Source organism: Vicugna pacos, chromosome 7 (assembly GCF_048564905.1).
Source record: "Vicugna pacos chromosome 7, VicPac4, whole genome shotgun sequence".
In the NCBI taxonomy this organism is placed as follows: Eukaryota; Metazoa; Chordata; class Mammalia; order Artiodactyla; family Camelidae; genus Vicugna; species Vicugna pacos.
In genome coordinates, this window is record NC_132993.1 from 60697251 (window position 1) to 60722329 (window position 25079).

The 25079-nt window shown below is 40.9% G+C and overlaps 1 protein-coding gene across 5 annotated transcripts in view; it reads right to left on the reverse strand.

Annotated features, from left to right (window-relative positions):
* Window positions 1-778: 778 nt before the first annotated feature.
* Window positions 779-25079, reverse strand: part of PPP1R9A (protein phosphatase 1 regulatory subunit 9A) — a 259617-nt gene continuing 235316 nt past the window's right edge. For 2 of the 5 annotated variants that reach the window (XM_072964969.1, XM_072964968.1), the window contains exons 14-19: window positions 18867-18954; window positions 18687-18770; window positions 12480-12678; window positions 10390-10509; window positions 8304-8486; window positions 779-6932 (exon numbers count right to left, since the gene is read on the reverse strand). In XM_072964969.1, the coding sequence (XP_072821070.1) occupies window positions 6732-6932; window positions 8304-8486; window positions 10390-10509; window positions 12480-12678; window positions 18687-18770; window positions 18867-18954 (875 nt within the window). In that variant the 3' untranslated portion in view covers window positions 779-6731. Of the gene's footprint in view, window positions 6933-7381; window positions 7463-8303; window positions 8487-10389; window positions 10510-12479; window positions 12679-13524; window positions 13631-18686; window positions 18771-18866; window positions 18955-25079 lie in introns of those variants that run through there. The other 3 variants (XM_072964970.1, XR_012074487.1, XM_015242041.3) reach the window with 3 other exon arrangements.

Below are 25079 nucleotides of genomic sequence, written 5' to 3' on the forward strand. Positions count from 1 at the left end.
GGTGTACAGGTGACTTCCTTTAATGTGGTCCCAAGAATCACTTAATATCATCAGTAAAATGTCCATATTCTGTTTTCTTGTTATTGACAGAATAAGCAAATTCTGCCCCCAACAGAAAGTTACCCAATTTGACATAGCTTATACTCAGTCATTCAAAAGGGACACATGCTAGCCCCTGGTTAGGAATTTCATAACAGCCTCCAAGGAAGAGAAGAACAGCTTAATGCATTTATTCTGTGATGCTCAGATCTAAATTTTTGCATTACCAAAGGTTTAGTCACAGATAAATTATGGTTTGTGTATGTGTGAGAAAGAGAGAAATTAATATCCTCCATTTGTTATATTTAAGGTTTTAGAAATAAAATTGTTGAAAGGAACCCCATACTCTGGGATGGCCTGACTCCGAGCTTGCCCCATGCTGTGTGAGGCCCACTGCTTGGTGGATTTGTCACAGACCCTCTCTGGCTGACGGGGATCAGGAGCCATGACGGTGGAGCCACAACGGGAGCAGAAAGATGGGTGAGGGAGCTTCTAGTTGAAGCTTTGATCTTTTAACTCCATGCCCAGTCCCGTAATTGTGCTTTCAAATGTAATTCTAGCTGCCAATTTACACTTTACCAGGGCTAAAGCTTACTTTCAGTTTCATTTCCATGGAAAATGTGCACTTTGCTCTTGATTGACAGATATATTTTGACAGTTAATACAGGTTTACCCAGTCAAGGCTTGTTTTAGTTGAAGGTGAAAATGGAAGAGGGAAAAAAATTACTTGGGACAGATCTTAGTATTTCTCTTTTTATTGCATTCGTTGTCTAACAACAATAATACTCATTGGCAAGAAATTTATTTACACTAACGAATTAAATGGAATCACAGGTATTTTTAGATGGATCAGAAAACAAAGGGCCACTGTGATGTTTTGCTTTGAGTGCCTCTGAAAACCAAAGAGTAAGAAATGTTGTTTGAAACAGAACAATCTAGAGAAGTACGTACTAACCAAGCACACGAGAACAATGCAGACGAGGCACTGCTGTCTCTTCCATGCAAATGACCAGACACCAGAAGGTACAAATTAAAATTTTCAGATAACATGCTGTCCATACTCACTGGACTTAAAATGGTTTCCAAACAACTCTTTTCCTTTAGTGACACATAAAGAGAGATGAAAATAAATCAACTTCTCAACAATGGAATAGAATTCATTCTCTCTTTTTTCTCTTTTTAGCTGGCCAGTTTTGTTAGTAATATGTAGCAGGTGTACCAGTGGTTTAATTGCAACACCATTAAAAAGTACAAAAGCAGTCATGATGACCATAAATAAATATTAAGGAAAACATATACAGACATATTTAAGGGTTTTCACTAAGCACTAATTAAATCTGATGTTGTTGGGAGGTGTTACCTAGCTGGAGTGCCTCTTAATTCCCACTTTTTAAGGTAATTTGATTATTTTTGGCTAATTGTCCTTTCAAGGATGAAAGATTAAATTCTTAACAGAAAACCTGGGTGTGTGAATCGGGTAGCTGAAGGAGACAGAAGTGTACACCTTCCAACAACATACTCATGCTCACATCCGCTTGGATGTATTTGGTGATGACCTAACCAGTCATCACTCCACAAAAGAAGTAAAGAAATGGTCACGTGATGGCAACGCTGCCATCAGAGAGCCAGTCGTTAGTGGCTTAAGCATCACAGCGACCAAATACATCATTTTAGAATCTGCGCAAATGCACAAGAATACACAGTGCAATTTTTATCCAAGGGAACTGCAGTCTGCAGTTGAAAACACCCAAAGCTGCATAAACTCTGAGCTTCCACTCAGCAATGTGCAATCTTGACATCAATGCATTAACCAAACATGTGAGGAAATGTCATCTTACTAAAATACCAAGAATTTAGTAAATGAATTTTACCAAAATATATAAACAAGTAGAAGGATAAGTGCATTTAGTAGAAATACATTAAAAAAATTTCTTAAAATCTCATCTCATGAGCCATTCAAGGTACACACGCACACGAAGTGGCAATAAGGCTATGATACTGCTCGGAGTCCTATCTGACGTTACCAAGTCCCATGTACAATACGTATTTTTAATGCCATGTGATTGTGGTGTGTGTATGTACGGCGGGAGATGCAGTCACACGTATGCAGTTCTGTACATCTACACAAACGGCATGCATATGCTTGGGAAGTTGCCTCTTGTTCTCTTACTCCTTACCTATTCATTCGTGAGTCCCTAATGATGCGGAGGTTGGGGCTGGAGTGGGGCCAAGGCTTGGGGATCATCAGGTTTCTTTCCTTCCCTACTTTGTAGGTCTGGGAGCAGGTCCCATGGCACACTTGGTCCACACACTCACATATGTGAGTCTTCAAGGTACCACCATTCTCCAGCACATCCACACAGACACCAGCCACTAGCACGTAAGGACCCTCTTGTCCTGTAAGGTAGAACCTGATGTTGGCGTTTTCCAGGGGAGTTGTTTCTTTGGGCCTGCTTCTTGGCCTGACAGCTTCTTGGTAGGGTCTGTGCTTTGCTGCTGCTTTAAGTGCTACTTGTGTACTGTCTGGTGTTACTTTTTCCCCAAATGTTTTGGGCTGAGACTAAATTTCCTGAGACTTCAAACGCCTAAGACAAATATAAATAAGATCTGCCCGTGTACACAGGCTGCTCTCCAGGAGTGAATCACTGAAGCGCGTATGCATTTCTTACAATGCTCTTTCCTTTCGAGAATTTACTCCCCACCTCTGTCATCATAAGGAAGACAATTCTAATAGAAAATATAGACATTTTATTTCTGGACTTTCTCCCTAAATACTTGGCTTCAGGACAGTGTACTGGTAGATCCTTGATTAAAGGTAAACTGGGGAAGATAGTTTAAAAACTGGGCTTCTTTTCCATTTTACCTTTTCATTTAGAAAGCACTGAGGACTTCTTGGCGTTAAGCAGGTGCCGTGAACCCTAGAGGCTGCTGTCCATGAGCTGAAGTGTCCCTCAGCTGCAGCTCCAGTGGGGACAGTAAATGCAGTCACTCCAGTGGAAGTTGGTACCTCTGAACTATCTCAGTGTGACGAGGGGCTGCGTCACATCCGCAGCAGAGAGACCCCATCACCGGGACACTTCCCTTTTGAAGCTGCCTGAATCCTGTGCTCAGACATGAGCCTCCTCTCCTGCGGCTTGAGCTGTGCAACGTTTAACACTTCCAAATGAGTTAGAATCACCATATAAAGGTGAATTTTCATTTCCCTTTTAAAATATAATTTTAAAGCAGCTGTCTTCAGCAAAAGCCATGAAGGCTATTTAAGGTGCTAGATCCAACCACCCAGCTTGGGGCTGCAGCTGGGGCCTTGGGAGACCTGAAGATTTCAGGGTGGCGGTAACCACAGGATGAGAGGTAAGCAGCCATTTGGTTTCTCCCTTGTCCTCTTGCCCCTTTGTTCCCAACAAGGACAAAGAAGCACTAGGGGGCTGTTCCCCTTTCGGGCCCCTTAGAAGCAGAGTGTGGAGTTGGCACCTGTCACACTGCAGTCATGAACCGTTGTGGGTTAAAAATGCTTACGTGATGCTGAGGGCGGGAAATCCACGTCAGTCCCAGCTGAAGGGGAACCACACAGAAGAGCTTTGTGGTCATGAAACTAACAGTGGACGCCATCAGCGTGTTAGGATGGGTAAAGTTAGGTTTCTACCCTAACACATCACGCGACAGTCAACTTCTGATGCAAGGAAAGAAAGGAGGAGAAAACTTTCCCATAAACTCTGAGACACTTGAAGGGAGATAGTCTTACCTAAAGTGATCCAAGTCCTTTCATGGACACCCTGCCCCAGACATTCAGCCCACACAATGCTCTCGGTCTACAGCTTGGCCTCACCATAATCCCAATCCCCATCCCCCAAAGCATTACCTGTTTCCCCAAAATGCTTGTGGCTGTTGTTAGAGTTGTACTGAGCTGTCATTTAGGGAATACAGCTTATAATAACCAGATAGTCCTTTTTTGTCCACTTCTGGTAAATTAAAAAAAACTATAAAGCCCTTAAAGTTCATGAAGCAACAATTCTGTGTTAAATTGTAAGGACACTGAAAACCACTAGCATGAAAATAGGAATCGTGTAAGATGCTCAGCCAGGCCTCATGCACTAGCGTCAGGAAAGGAAAAACAGGAAAACACGTTCACAAGGTCTGAGGTCCTTCACTTTGTTTTCATACCCTTTTCTCAGGCAGTTTACATCTTACCCTTTGTTGGACAATCAAATCAAGTGCCTTTTACAATTTCAGCAGTTTTAATTAGTAATTAAAATAACTCATTAAAACCTAAAATTACTATAATTTAACTTAAAAAAATCAAAGCAGCTATAATACAAACTAAATGATTTGATGAATAAGAATCTGATTTATAATATTGTCAGTTGGTCATTGATCTCAGCATTGGAAGTGTACAAATAAAGTTAAAATAAAGAATACTTCTAAGCCATTTAAGAAAATGCAATATAATAGCTCATAAATTATGTGCAGAGAGACTATAGACATTTCCAGTATATACATCCATTTTCAAATAATCCTAAAGTGTAAACTTTACAAAAGATAATCGTCCTTCTATTTCCACTCTTAAAATGCAGACAGTGAAACTTCCAGTGTGATCCAGATGACTTTTCCCCCCCAAAATAAGCAAAAATGGCAAAAATTTACAAGAGCAAGCACTGGCATAATTAGATTTTGACTAATTTAGTCTGTTAGTATTAGAAAAAGATTTGCTGAATTTTGTAGTCCATCAAGAGTCGGTCCTTGTTTCTTACGGTATTAATAAACAGCAAAGCACCACACATCTCAAAATATAATAAGAGTATCCAGGATGGCAGTTTATCATACCCCAGATGAAGGGAGACAGAAAAAAGTAGGTAGGGATTTTGATCCTTGTAAAACACAATGTTACTTTCTAAGGATGTTTCTAAGGATGGAATGAATGATGTCTATACCTAGTGACAAAAGAAGGGAAGCTAACTGCCAGTACTCTGTCACTGAAACGGAAACAGGCCTTAGGGAAAGAAAAGGATTATAAATTTCTAGTTTAGACAATTCCAGATTTCCGATATTTACACAAGCAAAAAGAAAAATCACAATGTTCAAAATACGAGACGGAGCTACATAGGCAGGAGCCCTTTTACACCACCTGTTACTTGTAACCATCGAAAACTGTCCCCTAAGCTCTGCATTTATAATATTTCCAGCGGGAGATAACGACAGAGACCACCCCCACCATGGAGTAAAGGAAGTAAAATGCTTGTCCAGGGATTTGTCTGGTCTCAACTCTTATTTTAAAACTCGTCTCCAGGAAAGTGGACGACCTCATTTTTATAGCCAGTGCAGCAAAGAGAACTAGATACGTGAGCGTAAAAAGCAAAACAGCAGCAGCAGCAACAACCCCAAAACAAGCCATCTTCTCCTCCTCTGCCCCAGTCGCCTGTGCTGGAATTCATTTGCTGAAATACTGAAATCCTTAATACTGGCTTTAAAACAGGTATAACTGCCTGCACTGCTAGACTGTATCCTGGGTACCGTCTTGAACAAACTTCAATTGTGAAGTGGAACTCTCTTAAGAATGGAAGAGAAGGGCAGGGAAACCATTCAAAACATCTCTAGAATAGAACTGACAGCTCTCCTTTACGGGAACGTTCTGTGTGCTCAACATAGTTGCTTCTCTGGTTGAATGTTAGTCAAATCTAACTTTTCTCTAACTAGTATTTTTATTTTTCTTAAAAGGACATTTGTTAATACACTAACCGAGCCCACTGGGGAAATCTTGAGTAGAAAATCTGTGACGAGTTCCTGACTGTGTCACAGTAAGGCTGAAGACCAGCCAGAATGTTCGCCAGGAGAGGAAACCTGAAAATGTTGGTTTCCTTAAAAACCAATTTCCTGTTCAATTTGTTGGGGGGAAAAAGGAACTGTGTTGTGTGTGTCAGTGTTGCTGAAATACTGAACACGCAGAAGTAGCAAAGTAAACAACAGATCCCAGTATCCCATGGCTGCGTTAATGTCTAAATTTTTCTTTGTTTGGCTAAATCTGGAGGATAAATGTTACCCTCAGAACCCCAAGGTAATACCCACATTCACATTCTTAAGGCTTCTGCTTCCTTCTGGGGTTAACAAATAATTAATTCTTTTCTCTCTTCCTGATGCCCAGCAAGCAGAACAGTTTGCTTGTTTTTTTGCCATGGTAGGTAATTATGTGGCAGAGCCCCCACGTTTCCGCAGTGGGGTTGTCTCACTGTCCAGACACAGATACGAGGGGGCACTTTTCCCACACTCTGGAGGAGATTCCGCAGCCCAGATCTCATGGCAGAGTGGTGCTCTCGGCCATATAGATGTGTGCCACTGGCCAGCTGCAGGCAACCAGACTGAAAATTCATGGCGGCTCCACTGACACCACCAGGGTGCGTCGTGCTCCTGCTGGGCAGGCTCATGCTGGTTTTCCAAGTGACACCACCCACCCAACACAAAAGAAGAGAGACACCGCTATTTGGCGTCTCTCACAAATGGGATCGTTGGTTTGTTACGAAACCAAAGGTGGCTTGGGATTATCTCAGGAGGTTAAAAGGAAGAGTGTATTCTATTATTGCAGCAAATGCAGTTACTGAACGCACGGTTCCCTAGTCTGCCTAGAGCACATTACCCGTCATCAGTTCCTGCATCCTCGGGGAGAGCGGGCAGGAGGAAGTGGCGGCGTCTCTCCGGGGGCCTTACTGCTCACCAGCCCCCTCTGTCAGCTTTTCTGTCTTCTTAGACTTCCTCTGCATTTGCTCCTGTTCCTTCCGCCTCAGCTTTTCTCTTTGTTTCTCCATCTTCTCTTGAGCCTTCCGAGCCTTCTCTAGAGACACTTTCATTTCCTTGAGTTTTTTTTTGACTACAGCTCGGTCCTGGGACGAAGCCATGCCAAGAGCCTAAGAAGGAAACACAGAGACAAACTGAATTTTAAAACCAGTGACCTCTCTGCTCACGATGAGGCTGCGATCACAGTATGCTCAAACTCAAGAAAGTTGTTTAAAAACAATCGAAGAGGTAGAGACTGAGCAAGAGGTGATTTCATTTGTCAAAAATCTACAAACACACCGTGGGGCTGAGCTTTATCTGTTCTTTTGTTCTTTGAAGTCCCTAGCACAGTACAACCTACACCTCATTAAGTAAATGCCTTCTGAACTGGTAATTAACGCATAAATGAATGAAAAAAGGGCACAATTCTGCTTCTTCAGCCTTTGGGCTGTAGACATTTACAGGCAAAAGTATTGCTAAACTCAATATTTTCAAAAGATCGGAGCGGGCACCTGCTGGCACAGAGGGCGCTGAGAAGGGCGGGAAGAATCGAAATGGCTTCCTTTCTGCCAGTGTGTGCGTTACAGTGAAGACCGAAAAAGTCTTTGGGACCGGAATGCTCGTGTCAGCATGACTGGCCATTCTCTCCCTGTGGGCAGACCTATAAAGGAAGCCTGGTTATAATGAAGAGGTTGCTCGATGAGCTGAGAATTCAGAATAAGGGGAGTTGGCTATGTACTTTAAATGTTTCATGACCTTCAGAATCAACAGCGGGATGCATCCATCTCCCCAACAGGGACAGCCCTGTCAATGGGGCCTTCATATTCACAGGCTATTGATTGAGCGCTAACCTTTTCAAGACTGTCAGGAGACACTCATCTGCCCGTCAGCCCCGCAGGGGGCTGAGGCTGGGGGTGGTGAGTTGGCTGGAAGCTCCTTTTGCCCTTTTTCCATGGGGGTAGGTGCCAATTCAGTCTCTAAAAGAGATGGACTGGACAGGTGAAAATGAGAGTGTGATGGCAGGGGACAGAAGACATGGCCTGGACTTGGTGGGGGAGGAAAGTTCTCGGGAGAACACGGTGCCAGTTTTGCAGCGGTATGCAGGGAAAGATGAGGGTGGAGGAGAAACGAGTCAAAAAGGGAAGATTCATGGATCTGGCTTTTAACTGGAATGTGATGAGCGAGTCCACACTGGCCATCATTAACACTCACACTGCATGGGGAGTAAGCAGAGGTAATACATGGGCCGAGTGTTGCTGGGCGGAAGCAATGGAGTGAGCCTCTAGCTCTCCTACTCAGCAGCCACTGTCTGATTTAGAACTCCTGACGACTTTCCAAAACTTCATTTACTACTCAGAAATAATTCAGTGTCCTTTCTGCTGACCGTAGATGAGAATTAACCTGGTAGATACGCAGAATGCTCTTATCTAATGGAAACATTTTAGGTGTTAACGAGTAACACAAGTTATACTTGGTAACCTAACACAAACATAATTCTTTACCTTAAGTTTATTTCCATCCAACTGCAGGAGTTGCTCTCCAGTGATGTTTTGGGCACTGAATTCAGAGACATACTGCTCCAGATTTAGGCTCATTAGCCAGTGAGAAACCTGCTGCACACTCCATTCATGAACGGCCCGATTCAGACACTGACTGTGTTTGGGAGACTGTCCATCGTCAAGGATCTGAGGTAGGAACGTTACGCAGGGTTGTTAAAGGACCAGCATGCTGTAGCTCAGTGGCATGTGATCCTATCAAAAGCCATTTCTTGCCTACCAGAGCCACATTTATTTTTAAAACCACTGAATAAGCTAATGGTTCTAGTTGTGTGTGTTAACACACACACACACACGTAGTTATTACCTCTACATTTTTTAGGTACTTGGAAAATTTAAAATTCCCTCAAATAAAGCAGCATTATTAATGTAGGAAGTTTAAGACTGAAAAACACACTCTAATGTTGCAAGTTTTCACATTTAAACACTTTGGAAAGATTATCAGGTGCAGAAAACAAATACTTCTTTAATCTCTATAATGCATCACTCTGCCTTGATCCTCCCATAAGACATCAGAGATATGTAAATACAAAATACAGTTGAAAATATTGAGATAGATCTTTTACTTAGAAGAGGAGAGCATTATGTCCTCAAGCATTCTTAGGGAAACTTCCCAGCCATTATTTCATTTGAGCAGCAAGCAAACCTGTGAGGAAGGCAGGGCAGATAATTTCCAGAATAACTTTGAATAAATGAGGAAAGTGAGGCTCAGAAAGTCTACAGAATTGTCCAAGATCACGAGGCTAGTAAGTGGTAGCACTCAGCACTTAGTGGTCTGTTCCAAATCTCAGGCCCTGTCCACTGTGAATAGTGCAGAGGGCAGCGTGGTTCCTAGAACCATTTAGCTGAGAGGAGATGAGGGCAATGATAAATCCGGAGGAGAGACGGGAGTCACCTCTAACCATGCAGGGAGCAGGGAAGAGGGGGTGGGGAAGGCGGAGATGAAGGCAATGGAGATGAAACGCGATGGGCTGTGTCAGGGTAATGGTGATGGGAGATGTGCAGAGGACTCAGAGGTGGAATTCGGAGATGCTCTGGACTCAGGAATGTCTTTTCAGTGAGAGACAGACATGAACTACTGAATACAAGGAAACCCTCCACAATAGAGGAAATTTTCCTGTATTGTCTGATTGTAAATCATTGGCCAAGAAAGAACAGAAGCTTCAGACGATACCACGGAAGCCACCACACAGCCCACTGAGCGCTCACCTCGTCATCTATCATATCCAGGCTCTGAGTGAGAGAGCAACAAAGGAACCAAAAAGAGAAGTGTTACAGAAACAGCACATACACATCTCAGCACAGAGTTTCAGTACAATTACAATCATGCCAAGCCTGAAGAATTGGGCAGAAACGTTTAAGAGGGAAAAAAGTTTATAAAGCAAAAATCATGTTAGAAAGAAGTTAATTAAGAATGAATATTTATGATGAAAGTGTCTTTACTTGCACTGCTTCTCCCCCAGCCCCACTCCTGTTCCCAACACTGGTATTTTTCCCTTCTGCTTGTCTTTTGGGGCACTAAGTTGATCACTAATGTATTTTCCTGCCTCTTTCGTCCACATTTATCTCCTGAGAATTCGTCTCAGTGCTCATCCGATCCTAGCTTCTAAATAAGTGGCTCTTCCTCGTTTTCCTTCCTCTCCTCTCACCACTGCAGTGATTCTCATTTGGGGCTGAAAATCAGAATCTTGGGCAGGGATGGAGGGAGGTTCAGGAGAAAGGAAAGGGAGTTCTGCAAACTCCCACGTGACTTCTGGGCCTCCCATCCCCACCCCTCTGTTTAGAGTCATCCCATTTAAATCGAAGAAAGGCCAAGGAGGTCCCCGGACAGCTTAAAGAGGCCCAGAAACAATGCTTCGCTCTCATGTTGAGACAGAGAGGGAGCGAAATCACAAAGATTTCGTATCAAAAATCAAACCACAGTCCCTATGATGTACATGCAAAGTCTACCTAAAACTGTTTTCCTGGAGATAGTTCACGGGTAGAACATACGAGCCAAGGAGGCAGCTCTGTCCTAAATGCCTGCGCGTACCTCATCTGACGAGAGAGCCAAGGACTGGGAGAGCCCGGGTGCTTTGGGTTCTGCTCCCAGGCCGCTCAGGTCTGCTGAACTGGTACTGCTGGGACTGAAGTCATCGTTGAAGGTAAAGTTCTGAAAAAAACAAATAAAGCTTGGTGTTAAATGAGCAGTGAGTGAACCAGAGGTAGGTATGTTTGCAAGCTCTAAAAAGGTTCTTTTTAAGTAATCTTAGAAGAAATTCATGTTTGGTTTGGTGGTGACCTTCAACCAGGCAGTGGTTGAGAACACCGCGCCTTTTGTGCTTGGTAGGGAATTCTGGGCACTTTCTCCATCAGATGAAAGGATAGGTGCATTAGAGAAATGATTTTTCAGTCTCTCCTCAAGGGTACAGCATTCATTATCCTCTGCCACTGCTCAGAGGAGTAATATTAATAAGCCTATCTCCCTTGACCCTAATGGTGATGAGTAACAGTGTAAGTAAAAATACAAGATGGTGTGGTGAGCCTGAGTTATTAGGAACAGATGGCAATCCGTATTAGAAAGGTAGCTTGAGCACCCCCTGGGAAGGATCGCTTGCTGTTGCCCGTGATAAATACTGTGAGAAATGGCAGATCCTCTCCTGGATGTAACCTTCAAGACGATGAGTTCTGGGGAGGTCACAGTCTAACAGTACCCTAGTAGTTACACGCTACGATACAACACACCAGCGGAGTGCCAAAGAGGCTGCAGCATGAACAGACACACTTTCCAAATAATCACCTGGGGGTAGGGGGTCTGCAAGTGAAACCTCCCCAGAACTTCATTAAAATGTTCAGTGGGTGTTAAAGTCAAATAAATTCCCAATGACTACATAGCTGCTTCTGTGAAAACATTTTAAACCAAACCTGGAGTCTCCAGTGCAGGATAGTGGTAGAATGATTTAAGCAACATTTAGATTTCTCAGATCCTAGACTGAAACCGATTCAAGACCAAAGTGGCCTACTGCTGCCAAAACTTCTGCTAATCATTCTAGAAGGACTGGCTTCCCAGGAACTCAAAGCACTTAACCAACACCATCTTGTTTCCTATTCCACTTCCTTAGGAATCGGACTGTTAGTTTTCTGTTAGGTCCCCTTGCATTGGGTTTAGTCGGTTGTCAAGAATAAGTACCATGCCAGAGGCTACAGAATTCAGTCCCAAACTCCAAGGTTTGCTACAACTTCAGAAAAGGAGACTAAATCAGAGCACACGGAGCTAGGCTAGTAAAACATTTCAGCAGGAGAGCACTTAACACAGAACATTACCATTTGATACTGTCAGTGGAGATATGACCCCAAACTCTGTCAAAACCTTATGAGCTGTGGACCTCAAGAAAAGAATTAAATCAAGTAACATTCATTAGCCGTTTCTGTGAGAATGAAAAGTGAACACAGATAAAAGGAGACCAAACAACATGTTAGCCACCATATGTTTCAATAAAATGTTAGGTTAAGGTTTGCAGCGTCATGCTGGAAATAACCATCATGCATTTAAAAACAAATCAGCATATAATTCCTAATTCTGCTGAAGTTGAAGAACTTTGGTGATAGAATTATAACAGTTTTTCAACATAGAAGTTTGATTTAAAAGAAGTAAGTGAGGGTGCTATGTCAGCATCGGTTTGTCTGACAGAGTTTCATTTAGATATACTGAACACATATTCAGCCCCAAATTTATTTGTTTTCCAGTAAATCTTGAAGAGCACAGCAAAAATAGGTTTATAATGTAATTTAAAGTGGAATACTTGGTAAACAGATCTATCATACTGTTCCATGATTCAAATGCATCTTTCCCAGCATGGCTTAACTGTCAAACTGAGATTAAATAGCAGTATGTGAAAAGACGAGGATATCAAAGATTAACGTACAATCTAGAATGGAACAGTATTAAGGAAGGTGATGGTTAAATGAGGCTTGCTTTCTCCCCCACACAAGAAACACCATGCATCGTTTATTGCAGTGTTATCACATTGGTTTCGCGGATCCAGAGTACACACACAAGTAGAGAGTGCTTTCCAAAGACTGAAGAGGAGGAAGGGTTGGGGGCTTTCTTGTTTTTGCTTTTTTAATCCATGTGTTTTCTACCTTGGACCCCTTTTTATCTGAAATTAGAGTTTCAGGAGAAGGCTGAAGGGGACTTGTAGTCGAAGGCAGGTTCTTGAAGGAATAGGATCCTTTCCGGCTTTCGTTAAACCACGAGAAAGGCAGGCCAGTTGAGCGAGTGGAGGCCTGAGCGGTGGCGGCTGGCTTCGGTTTCCAGTGGTCCAGCCTGCCTCTGAAGAGCCTGGATCATGAAAGGAATGGGTGTGTCAGACAAAGAAAGAAAAGAGGTAAAACTCAGTGAACTGAATTCTGAAAGGACTCTGAATATATTTCAAAGTAACAGTTTGAGAAACTATTCTACACAGCAGATAAGAACAAAAATTCTGCACTTTTTGACTAGAACACTAATCTTAATGGTTATCTTTTTTGCATCTAAATGGATTCTATAACAATGGTCAACATTTTGGTATCGCTATTGCTGTGGTGAATTTTATGAAATGTGCCTAATAAATGTATGTGGATAAATTAAAATCAGGGAGGGGCACAGTCGTCGAGGCACTGCTGTTAAGTTAATTACCACAGCATTGCCTGTATTTTGGCCACCTAACAGTGCCTCACCACTAGTGACATGAGTTCATAATCAGTGTTCTTTCCTGGTCTCCTCTGAACACATGTTCCCAAGAGTCTGAGACTTTAGAAAGTGATATATTTAAATAATACGAAAGTTTCTGGGCTCATGATACTTTCAGCAGAACACACACCTTACTGGTTTTTCATCATAATCTTAATGCCTTATTAGAGGAGGAGCACCAGACCTGAGGTTCTAACACCCTACTTGGGGGTCCAGGGTTTTTCACCTCCTGTGTACATAGCCTTGGACCTTCCCTCAGCCTCTATTTTCCAATCTATAAAAGGTGGATATTTTCTGTATCTCATACATGGTCGTTAAGAATTAAATGAGATGTGTGTGAAATTACTTTGAAGACAGTAAAAATATAAAGGTCTATGCTTATTGTTTAACATTTAAAGGATTCAAAGGCATTTGAGAAGCAGGTTGAAAACAGATTGTTTTCCGTAATGCAGATACCTTCATAGAGCTGAGGCAGGAATGTGAAGTAGTTTCTGTGCATTTTGGAGGAAGTCACCCTCAATGTGTCCGAGTGATATTTGAAGCAATGCCTGTTGTTTGTTAGCTGTTGATGTCATGACAACAAAGAGATTCTCTTTCAATGAAAAGTGCCTCAGCACCATGGCTGGACATTTACATCCCACATATACACTGAGTGTCAGCTTTCTCCCATCTCATGTCACATTATTTTGAAACATTATACATTTCAAACTTATGTAAATAATACAACTCCTAACAATTCCTGTTCCTTTCCAACAATTACTGTGAGATTCAAGTGGGACAATTAATGTAAAAACCATCTTGTAAACTCTAAAGCAATATACAAAGGATTATGAGAATGATAACTAAAGAGAATGGAGAAGTCAGCACAGTTTTGGTAGAATACTGAGATCATAGGTTGGATGAGTAAAACTATGTCACACTAAACATACCAGAATATCTGATGGTTTTAATAGTGTATCTCTTAAAAAAAAAAAGAGGTCTGAAAGGATAAAAGAGACCAACCAGAGATGTGTCAACCTTCAATTTCATCCTAAAGTTTAAACTAAAAAAACAAAAAACAAACAAACAAAAACTTGTACCCTTAAATCCACTTACTTACTGTCAAAAAATGGGGGTATAATAACTAAACTTAAGAAAGCATGCTAGCAAAGGCAGGCTGGCCTTCTGTAAGAAGCACTTTATTCCTGGGTCATGGATCAGTATAGTGGTCCCAAATAAGTCTGATACAGATCAGCTGGGGCAGCTGTTCTAATGTGGAGTCTGGGGCACCCAGACACACCGAATTAGAATTTGGGGGAGAGGGAAGAGATGATCCAGCAACTATATTTTAAAATACATGTCTGAGCTTACTCTTAAAGTTTTTAATATCTATATTTATTAATATTACCTGAATGCAAATCTGAAATTGCTAGAGTGGAAACAGGTTATTATTTACAGAAAATTATTGCACTGATTTCCCCATATCTTAATTCCCTTTCTAGGGTGACACGAGAACCAGTTGTCATCCCACACTTGGTCTACATTATAGGGGAGGAATCTGAAAAATACGACTATGAATGGTTTTATAGGAGAAGAACGGCTGTCCCTCTCTCTGAGACAGGGAGAGAAAACTTATCTCTTTAATGTGAACAAATTCAAATGGGGACGAATCTTGGGTTCTTACCCTTTGGAAAGTAATATATGTCAGAGGGAGATACAACTACGTCTCCTGCTTTACAGCCCCAGAACGTCCCCATGGAGCTGGGTCTCAACCCCTCTCCCCATCCCCATTCCTTGAAAATGTAATCATGCACCTCTGGGGAGGTAAACATCTCTGCAGGTACGTCTACCACTGTTTTATTTTCTGTGAAGGTACTGTTGAAGATGTCCTATTTTAAGAACCAATCTTTTTGCTTTATCTTATTTTGCTCTATCTAATTTCTTTTTAAAATAAATTGTATTGTATCATATGTATTTTTGTGTATAAACAAGTAATATTTGGAACAAAGAGGGATACGTATAGATAAAAAAGAATGAACAAATGAATACGTACTAATTTACAGACCAACTAAATAATGTTAGAAATAAGAGTATTTGTTTTTCATGGAATCATACAGATAAACACTAGCCAACAGAAATATAATATGAACCATATATATAAATTAAACTTTTCTACTAGCCACATGAAAAAAGGTAGTATTAATTTTAATAATTTAACCCAAAATATTCAAAATATTTATTTCAACACATAATCAATATTATAAAATTATTAATAAGATATTTCATATTCTCTTTTTTCCATACTAAGTCTTTGAAACTGAGCATGCATTTTCTCCTACAACGCATCTCGTGTAGACAAGCCACATTTTAAGTGCTCAACACTATGTTTGACTAGAGGCTAGGCTAGCATACTGGATGGTGCAAGTAGAGGTGGGTCGGGGGAGTTACAGACTATGGAGTTTTAATCCACCTCACTTATTTTTTGGTAGGAAACCAAGGCCCAAGGAATTCAGAGACTTACCTATGGCAAAGTCAGAATGGATACTGGATTCCAGCTCAGTGTTTTCTCCACTGTTCACGCTTTTAAGGTGAACGCAGATTCACTTCCACAGAGGAGTGCCATCTCCCGTCCCCACATTCTTCCCACCCGCCACCACCTAGCCTCGTTCTGAGACACACATATCCGCTCACAGGGCTTTCCGCTCAGTGACTGAGCTGGGAGCTCCTCCTACAGGGCTCCAAAGCAGACACTCCCCTGGCACCAGTGGCTCTTACTCTAGAATTTAGGAGACAATTCTATCCTGCTATTTGGTGTGTGCTTTAAGGGACGAACAAGCTCCGACAACTAAGTGTTTCCTGCTTTTTTAATCTGCTATGTTTCCCATTTAAACACTGAGCACACATTTGAAAAGGACAGAACCAAACCGTATTTCTTTGCAGGGTTTATTTCTTCTTCCGATTTTACCCTCATTTATTTGTCTCATGCCGGTCACGTATTTATGTCTCCACAAGGAGTATAATAAACTCTTTACTCTTTGGGAAGGAAAAAACTAAAACCAAAACCAACTTTAGCAAATGTCTGGCCTCTTTAAAGTCTAACAGCTTCAGGTTATCACTGATTGAGTGACCTCATCAGATTTTTACAATCTTGCAAGAACTGGATGAGAAGCCTAAGAGGTGAGATAACTGACTCTGTGAATCACTCCCTCCCTTTTCTGAGGAAACCTCACAGGGTGATGAGTTTGTTCCCAGTCCTTCTCCACAACAGCAGTGGGACCCTGCAGCAGCTGCTGCGCACCACCCGCCTGCACTCGGGCTTTGGGAGACCAGCTCCACTGCGTTAAGCTCCTACTGGGCAGTAACTGTGTTCCTGGAATATGTTTCATGAGGTTCTGGGCCCATTATCAGTCTACATAGGAGAACAGAGACCGTCATTCGATTTGATTAGTGTTAACCAACTACTGCAATAGCTCAAAAAATTATTTTTTTGAAACAGAAAAACTCCTCCTTCTTTCCTGCTGTTTCAATTACATTCATTCCTTTTGGTCCTGTCAACATTCTACTGTAATTACAAATAATTATAAAATTATGATTCTAATCGAAAACTATTTTGCCACATTTCACACTGGAAACTGCTTGTGACTACTGAAGGAGAGAGTCTGCAGAGTTAATGGGTTGAAATACAGCTGGCTGGGCCGGCAGGCGAGAAACCTGGCTGGCTGCTGGTTCAAAAGCTGCCGTGAGCCATGGTTAACGTGCTGACGACAGCCCACCCTCGGCTGTCTGTGATTTTGCCAAGAGTGAGGTTAGGGCTTACCAACACAATCAAGGTTTGCCTGATTTTCAACTCGAATTTATCTAAGGACATGATGACTCTAGCTAAGAGGACGAAGTTCAGTAAGACCTCCTCCTCTGCCCTCCGCGGGGTGCCTGTGCTTACTTCCTCGTAGGGGGAGCACAGTGCGACTTCAGAAGCATCCAAGTTTCTCTCCCACTGTGCATTTGGGCACCTCTCTCTCCCTTAAACGGTTTCACTACTTGTCGTTTTTCTCCCCTGAGTATATTTGAGAGTTTTCTATTCTTAATTTTAAGGCACAAAGCAGACAGGTTTATATTTCTCACTTCAAAACTGTGCAAAGTTAAAAATTGCTTTTGAATTGCATTATGGCCTTATTTTTCCTGAGATCCCTGTCCTCAAATATAAACAGAGCTTTCTACCCTTTCTCCATTGTACAGCACAAAGGAAACCCGTGCTAACAAAAAATAATTAACTTTGGAATTCTCTCTTCTCATCGCCCACCTTTCTCCCCGTTCTCCTGTTACCCTAGGGAGAGGGCAGAATTTCTTACCGAGGTGTATGCCAGAAAAGAGGAAAATAAAAAGGGAAACATCTGGGCACAACCTATAAAATGGATAAATGGTCCCCAAATAATTTTACATTCTTTTATTCTTAGCATTTTGTCTGTTTCTTCCTTAGTCTATGCTCTTGGAATGAGTCCCAAATTCATAAAGACATGTAAAGAAACATCACTAGGCGCTTAAGTAACTGGAGGTAATGTGCAGTGTTAGAAAGACATCTGGACAGCGGCACAAGCCCCAGCTAATTGACATTAATGTCTGCTGCATAGTCCTGGGCTAATCAATTAAATTCTGTGAAAGTGAAGTTCTTCATGACTAAAGTATGGCCCTCCCAATCTTACTGTAAGGATTAAATACAATGACAAATATAAAACTCCTCTGTAACTTGCAAATAGTAATCATCATCATCATCATCATCATCATAATAGCAAATTGTTACCTTCATTACTATTTTTGAATGCCTCCTATGTGCTAGGTGCCATTTTAAATGCTTTATATGCAAACTCATTTAATCCTCACACTAATGTTATGAGGTAGCTACTCTTATTATCCTCATTTCACATATCATATGAGAAAACAAAGGCACAGAGGTCCAAGATTTGTCCAAGATTTTAAAGACAGTAACTTGAAGAGGACTGATTGAAACCCAGGCAGTCAGACTTCATTCAGAGAGAGCTCTATGCATTACTGTCTCCCTATACAAACCTAAGTTTAAAATTACGTAATCTCAGAATAAAACTGCGGAAGTTTGACAACATGTTATCCAGAGCTCACTTCTCTGCAGGAAAGTCTTTACTGAACAGTAAGCATATTGATGGCGCCTGTAAAAGTCCATTTAATAGCTGAGTCTAGTGAGAGAGGGTGGTCTTTCTTACACGCATTTGGGCAGAACAGCCTTGAAAGTCAACAAGGTACTTAAATGCAAAATTACCCTTCCAAACTTAACAGAAAGAGAAGAAACAAGTCTTCTGGGTAGCCAGGCAAACAAGCTGAAATATACCTAACTGCATATCACATATATTTAAGCTCTATTTAGATAAACATCTATTGAAACTGTTGATGTGACCATAATTCTAAGTTAAGCCAATGGATATACCTGAGGCCAGGTGTAGGCTGTAACTGGAGTAAGACAAATACGAATCGTGTGATTTTTCTTTCATGTCACCTCTAGGTGTATCACTCAGCATGAAGATACTGACCACGGATTTTGACTAACAATGGAAGGGGGCCGAAAGTTTAGATACAGGGATACATTAATGTTCTCAGTCACCCACCCATACCTGCTACCTGGAGAAAACCTATTGACTTCTTTCTCTTTTTCCTTCCATTTCTTTCCCTTGTTGGAATTCCTTCGCAAAGGTGCCCTATAATGACAGCACACAGTCAGAAAGAGGAATTTGACATTTTCTCCTTTAATCCTTCTCTTACAGAGTTTGCTTTTTACTTCATGAAGTGCTTACCCCAGATCCACAAACTTCCGCTTAATTTTTCCTCCTCGCACCACCAATGAACTGGATGCCCTCAGTGACCTGGGACCTTTGGCAACGTCTAGGATATACACATACGTGAAAAAAAAAAAAAACAACTATTATCATTTCTGAAAAACCATGAGTGAAAAGTCAGTGCATGTCTGAATCTAAGGGGTTTGCCTCAATTCCTAATTGTAAGAGAAAATAATGGATACCTTTTTCTAAGATACAGGATACACGAGTATGTAGAGGAACATTCAGTTAAGCCAGGAGAGGTTTGTTAGACAGAAGCCCAATACTTGTCACAAAGAGTTTTAGCTTTAAACATATTAGAATGAAAATACAAAAGCAAGAACAAACACTATCAAATCATCCTTTACATTCAAAACAGGGACCAAAGGACTTTCCTTTTGTTCCTTCTCTAGTTTCAACTGTTTGCTTCAAACGTCTGGGCTCTGTCCTCCATGCCTCTCTTGCCTTTGGGTTATAGTGCTGTCCGACAGGAACCCAGCCCACTTTCCCCATGTGTCCCAAGTCCAGTAAAGAACGTCACCCCTGAGAATCTGGGAGATTTAGGAAGAAAGTGAGACTCAAAGCTTTCCCTTCTGGGCTGCCCCTTGCTAATGGCCTGTGGCCAGCCCTGGGATAGAGGAGGCGGAACATGGGGGAGACTTCTTAAGCAGTTCAGCTATAAAACATTTGTATCTTTGAAAGGTCTTTCTCAGAAGTTGGGTTGGAGCACTACTTGGCTGGTCTCCTGTGATGTGGAAGAAGCCAAAACCTCCTCAGCGTTTGGAGCTGAATGATCTTTGCCTCTCTGAATTACGCTGGCCCTCTAAAGCGCAGCAGCTGCTGGGAGATGGGGACACTTGAAATGATGCCAAAAACCCATCAGAGGAGAGGCTTTGCCAGCGGAATTCAATGTCAACTGCAGGAACTAGATTCTACCAGTGGCAGTTATTCCATCCGGGACAAGGTAGACAAATCCTAAGGCTCTACTTGGAACTATTTAGCGAAGAATGCTATTTGGTGTTGTGTTTCAGCATATCCAGTTATCTGAGATCATTAACTTTGCTGTCTCTGGTGTCTTAACATTGATGCATATTTGTGTATGAAACTGCTCTTTCCTAATTGTCTGTTGGTGTTCGTCAGTCTGTCTCTATCTTTTAAAAATGAAAAAACAATACAATCCCAACAACTTACTGGCATGGAGTATAGAAAACAGTTCTCCCAAGAAAGTGTTCAATTACCCTTGCAGGTTAATTTTGCTTACGCTTTTTGTCTGTTTCAGGGGAAATTTCTAAACAGATACAACTTACACATGAAGTGCACATAGTTCTCATTTAGGAGTCTATGTTCAAAACTCTTGAGGAAGCACAGGATATTGAAAAACTCAAGATTTTTAGCAATAGTTTTAGTTAATGATATTCAGATCACAATAAACAATTCCTTGAAATGTACATAATGAAATAGAAGAGTCAGAAATGTCCACGTCAAAATCCATTTCTAGCCTCAAATATTTATTTATTATGGCTATCTGCATCATTACTCTTTGGTTAACTGAATTAAACAGCCAAAGATGTGACACATTCACATAAAAAAATCTACAGACATGGCACAAGCTCCTTATAAGATAATTTTGCTAATGGACATTAAAAAAAAAGGCAGATTTCAATTTTTCTTAACAAAGAAAAGAAAGTACCAGATTCTTCCAAATCAATTCTAGAGCAACTCTTAATGGCTAAGACTATGCACAGTTAAAAGGAGAGTGCCTTATTACTTTCGGAAATAAGGTGGCTGGGAGATGTTTTAACAAGGGGTGAGAGGACCAGATGAGACAATGTATGTGACGACACTCTGTAACCTATTAGTGTGGCACTTATTTGGACATCTTGGGACTAAAAGCCTGTTTTTGCCCATCAGAGCCTGCTGCTAGGCAACCTCACATCATTATCTCGACACATTTGCCAAAGTGTGTTCCAAGGAACACTTAAATGAATGCTTTCAAAAGGCCAAAGAGACAAGATTAAGTAATAATGCACCTCCCCACTTTAAATCAACCAAATCCATCTTTAATGCACATCAGAACTTCTAGTCCACATAAAAACCAACATTAGTTTCGTATGATTTCAGGAAAAGAAAAAGAAATGTGACATTTTTTGGGTTTTGTTAGTTATTTAGCTGTATATAAAATCTCCATCAGGCTTTTTGAAATCTCTCCAATACTAATTGCTTGTGTATTCCACAAGCAATTAGAAGTCCAAGTTCTCAAGGCAGGTGCCTCAGCTTTAAGCTCTGGCAACATGGTCTTCATTTTCAAAGGTAATAGTTGACCTCCTGATAGCTAAATACTAAGGCCTTTTCTGGGACTGCATTCTTCTTAGTATCACTGCAATAAGACCCTTGACTACCTCTTCTTTTATTATGGGGACTCCCAAATCTCCCTCTCCACCCAGACATCTCTCCTGGGCTCAAGACTTCCTCTACCAAAAATGAGTTAATCATCTTTCCTTCATAATGTTTCTAATTTCCTATTTTCTATTAATGACAAGACCATGTTTCCTGAGGCTAGAAACCCTGTGATCAGCTTTGACTCCTCACTCTCTCCCCCTGTATCTGGTCAACTTATGTTTCAGAGGTTCTCGTATCATTCTTTCCTGCATTGTCTCTTGCTCCTCAGAGGTTATCACCCCACCGTGTTTCCTAACTCATCTTTCCTGTACCTAGTGTCTTCTCCTTTTTACTCCTCTGCTCAAACACCTTGTGGTTCCCCAGCTATATGGTGAGGTATCTAAGGTATTTAAATTCTAGAGCTATAGACTTAACCTACCTGTTCAGTTTTCCATGCAACCACTCTACCCTGAATAAACAAATGGCTTCTGGCAGGCTGGGGCAGCCCCGTTCCTTACGTTCCATCTTAGGTCTGCCTGTCTCTACCAACACCACCTCCCTGCCTTACCTATCCTTTTTGTTGTTTCAGTCCTTCAAGGGTTACTCTAATTGCACATTCTCTGTCGAGTCTTATTTACCAATCTCAGCTAGAGGTAAACTTGCCTTCCTCTCAGCAATGATAAAATTTACTATTTTATATATAAGGGCCTAATGCAACATATTAATAGTAAATAATCTTGTAAAGATTTCTACTTGCCAGGACATTAATTCAACAAATATTTCTGAAGGCATGTTCTGTGTCATGCAATGTGCTAATGGCTAAATATAAACTTAAAAGAATGACCAAGCCACAAGGAGAAAACTGATAGTGCTTAATTTACTTTACTTGACATTGTCTGAACAAAGGCCCATTGCTATGTACATCTAGGGACCAAAACTTTAGTATTAGGCTACTCAAATAGTAGACATGATGCGACTTATCTTCATGCTTTCTCCTGCCATATAACCTGTTTTACAAACCTCTGGGAATAATCTTTTACTTTGTCTAGTTTTAACTGAAATGGGGTCAGATGTTTATCATTTAGCCATGCATTATTTCTATCTTAGTTTCTAGTGAGGTCCTACAAGTATGATAGCAAAATGATGACGTGTGAATGCAGTACTGACACAATTTAGAAAACACCCAACTTCAATTAGGTGTTCAATAAAACCAGAGCATTAGCCTCAGGATAGCAATCAGCTATAGCTGTAACTTAATTATTACCTTTCGAAGTAACTTGCTAGACCAAAAGTAATGGTATATTAATTTTAAAAAAATCTAGATAAATGGCAACCAATGACTAAGACATTTTCAGAGTTTATCCAGCAATGTTGAGTGGAAGGATATATATGTCTAGACCACAAGTCAGCAACCTTTTTCTGTAAAAGGCCAGAGAGTAAATATTTTAGGTTGTGGGCTACTCTCTCCATCACAGCTGCTCAGCTCTGCTACGGTGGTATGAAAGCAGACTATACAGAACTATATGAGTGTGCCTGCATTCTGTTAAGATTTTCTTTATAAAACAGGTAGAGGGCAGATTTGGTTTGATGACCTCTGTTCTAAAAGACTGCATTGATTATCTACTGAGACATACTTATTAATTCGTCCAAGAAACCTATTACGTATCAATCACATGCCATATTCTTTGCTTGGGACCATAAATACAAAGATGAATAAGATACATGAGAACACTCTGGCTCACATTTGACAACCATATTAGTTATGATCATACACAAAGTGACAGAAGCAGAAATAATGGTGTGAAAATTATTCAAGAGAATAATTCACTTTGCCTAGGAACGTGAAGGGTGTAAGTACAAAGAGTCCACTGAGGAAGGTGAGATTTAAGCTGTACTTTGAAAGACCAGAATTTCCTGGAGTGGAGTATGAGGCAAGAAGGTAAACGTGAAGCCTAGTTTGTACCTGTGAGTACTGCTAACCCCCATTCTAGTTCCTTCATTGATGAACCAATGAGTTGTAAGGACCACACACATATAAACACGTACACACAGAGGTAAATCAGGTCAACCATCCTTAACGTCTGCCGAGTCCAGGTCTCAAATTGTGGATTAGTATCACATAGCAAGGAAATTAAGGATTTTACAGAATGTTATTCTCCGAGTTGGATTTTGAGGACCATGAAGCCAGATCCCACTCTGTTAACCTATACTGTACCAGTTTCTGCAACATCATTACAATGGAAGCATGGAACTTCTCTAATGTTTTAACAATACTGAGGTCCATTTCTTGGGAATGACAGGAGAAAATGTGGTAATGGCAGTGCTGCAATGTGATAGGCAATTCATCAGTCAGCTCAGTCTACTGAGCATATTCCATACACACATCCACTTCACTCCCATTCTATGCTCACTGAGCGATTTTCTGACATAGGAAGCTACCAACCAGGAAAACGAATGATGCTGGTTTTTATGTCATCTTTCCTCCCAAACTAAGTCAGAAAATTAGTATTCTGGTTTAGAAATTAGTGTTTTCCAAGTTCAAACAGCATGAATTGGTCACTCTGAACTTGACTGAATCTGAGTGTACTGGGTTCCTGGACTTAGAAAACAAAGGACTTTGATTCCCAGGACACTAGCTGGTAGCAGGCTACTGCCTGAGAGTCAGCTGGCTGACCATTCTTTTTGATATCTTTCAAGGTGCAACAGAGCCTGAGAGCAGAAGGCAAGAATATATAAAGCCTTCCCAGTTATTGGTGGTGGTGGTTGCGGGGTGTCAGGCACAGTCCATCACCAAACAAGCAAGCAAAAAATCAAAGAGAGAAGCACAGTCTGTAGTCTGCAAACTCCCTGAGGGAAAGGATAGAATCTTATCATTGCTTACTCAGCCGTTAGCATAATGCCTGACACAGAGTAGGTGCTGCTCAGTAACTATTTGTTGAATAAGTACATGAGTGAATGGATCAATGTTAATGAACATGGAAGGCATAGAAAGTGCTTCAAGCCTGGAAACTTTTATTAAGGGAAGGAGAGGATGTGAGGCACTGCTTGCACCTGGTCGTAGTTAACACCTAGCAATGGTTATCATACTAGTAACTGACTATAAAGTTATTGCTTCTATAAAAGCTCTATTTAGTGTTCCTTTCTAGTTACCCAGGAGCATGGTCAATCCAGCAAAATTAAAAATGGGTAAGCTCAAGTATTTGGTCTCTGGAGAAGAAATTACCCACCCCTTATTTCTTGGTTCTGCTTACTACAGATATTTTTTAATAGGTTAGGCAGATTTTAATAGGTTATGCAGAATAGATTATTTCTCTATGCCTGGTGCCTTTCTAAGTGGAAGCTGTACAATATATTTCATATATCTGTGATTATTGGGTTATTGGATTATTCAGGTTTTCTTAGGCCAATTTGAGTACTTTTATTATGGTAAGAAATCCTCTATTTCCTCTAGATTTTCAAATCTGCATAGAGTTTGCCTGCTATCTTAAAATTTCTTTTAAAATCTCTATCTCCTTTCTTATTTCTAATGCTATGGGTATTTTCTGTTTCTGTGGTTTTTTTAAACCTGTTCTTCCAGGAGGCTACTCACATGTATACACTTTTACTGCATTTTTTTGTGGGGGTGTTAAGAACAGGCCTTTTCATTTCAATAAAAATTCATTAAACTCAGCTTCTATCTTCATTATCCTCTCTTTTCTATTTTCTGATTTTGGTTGTTCTTTTCCTATTATTTTGAATATTTACCTATTTATTCTCAGTATTTATTTTTAACAATAAAAGTACTTAAAGCCATACATTTTCCTCTGAGTACAA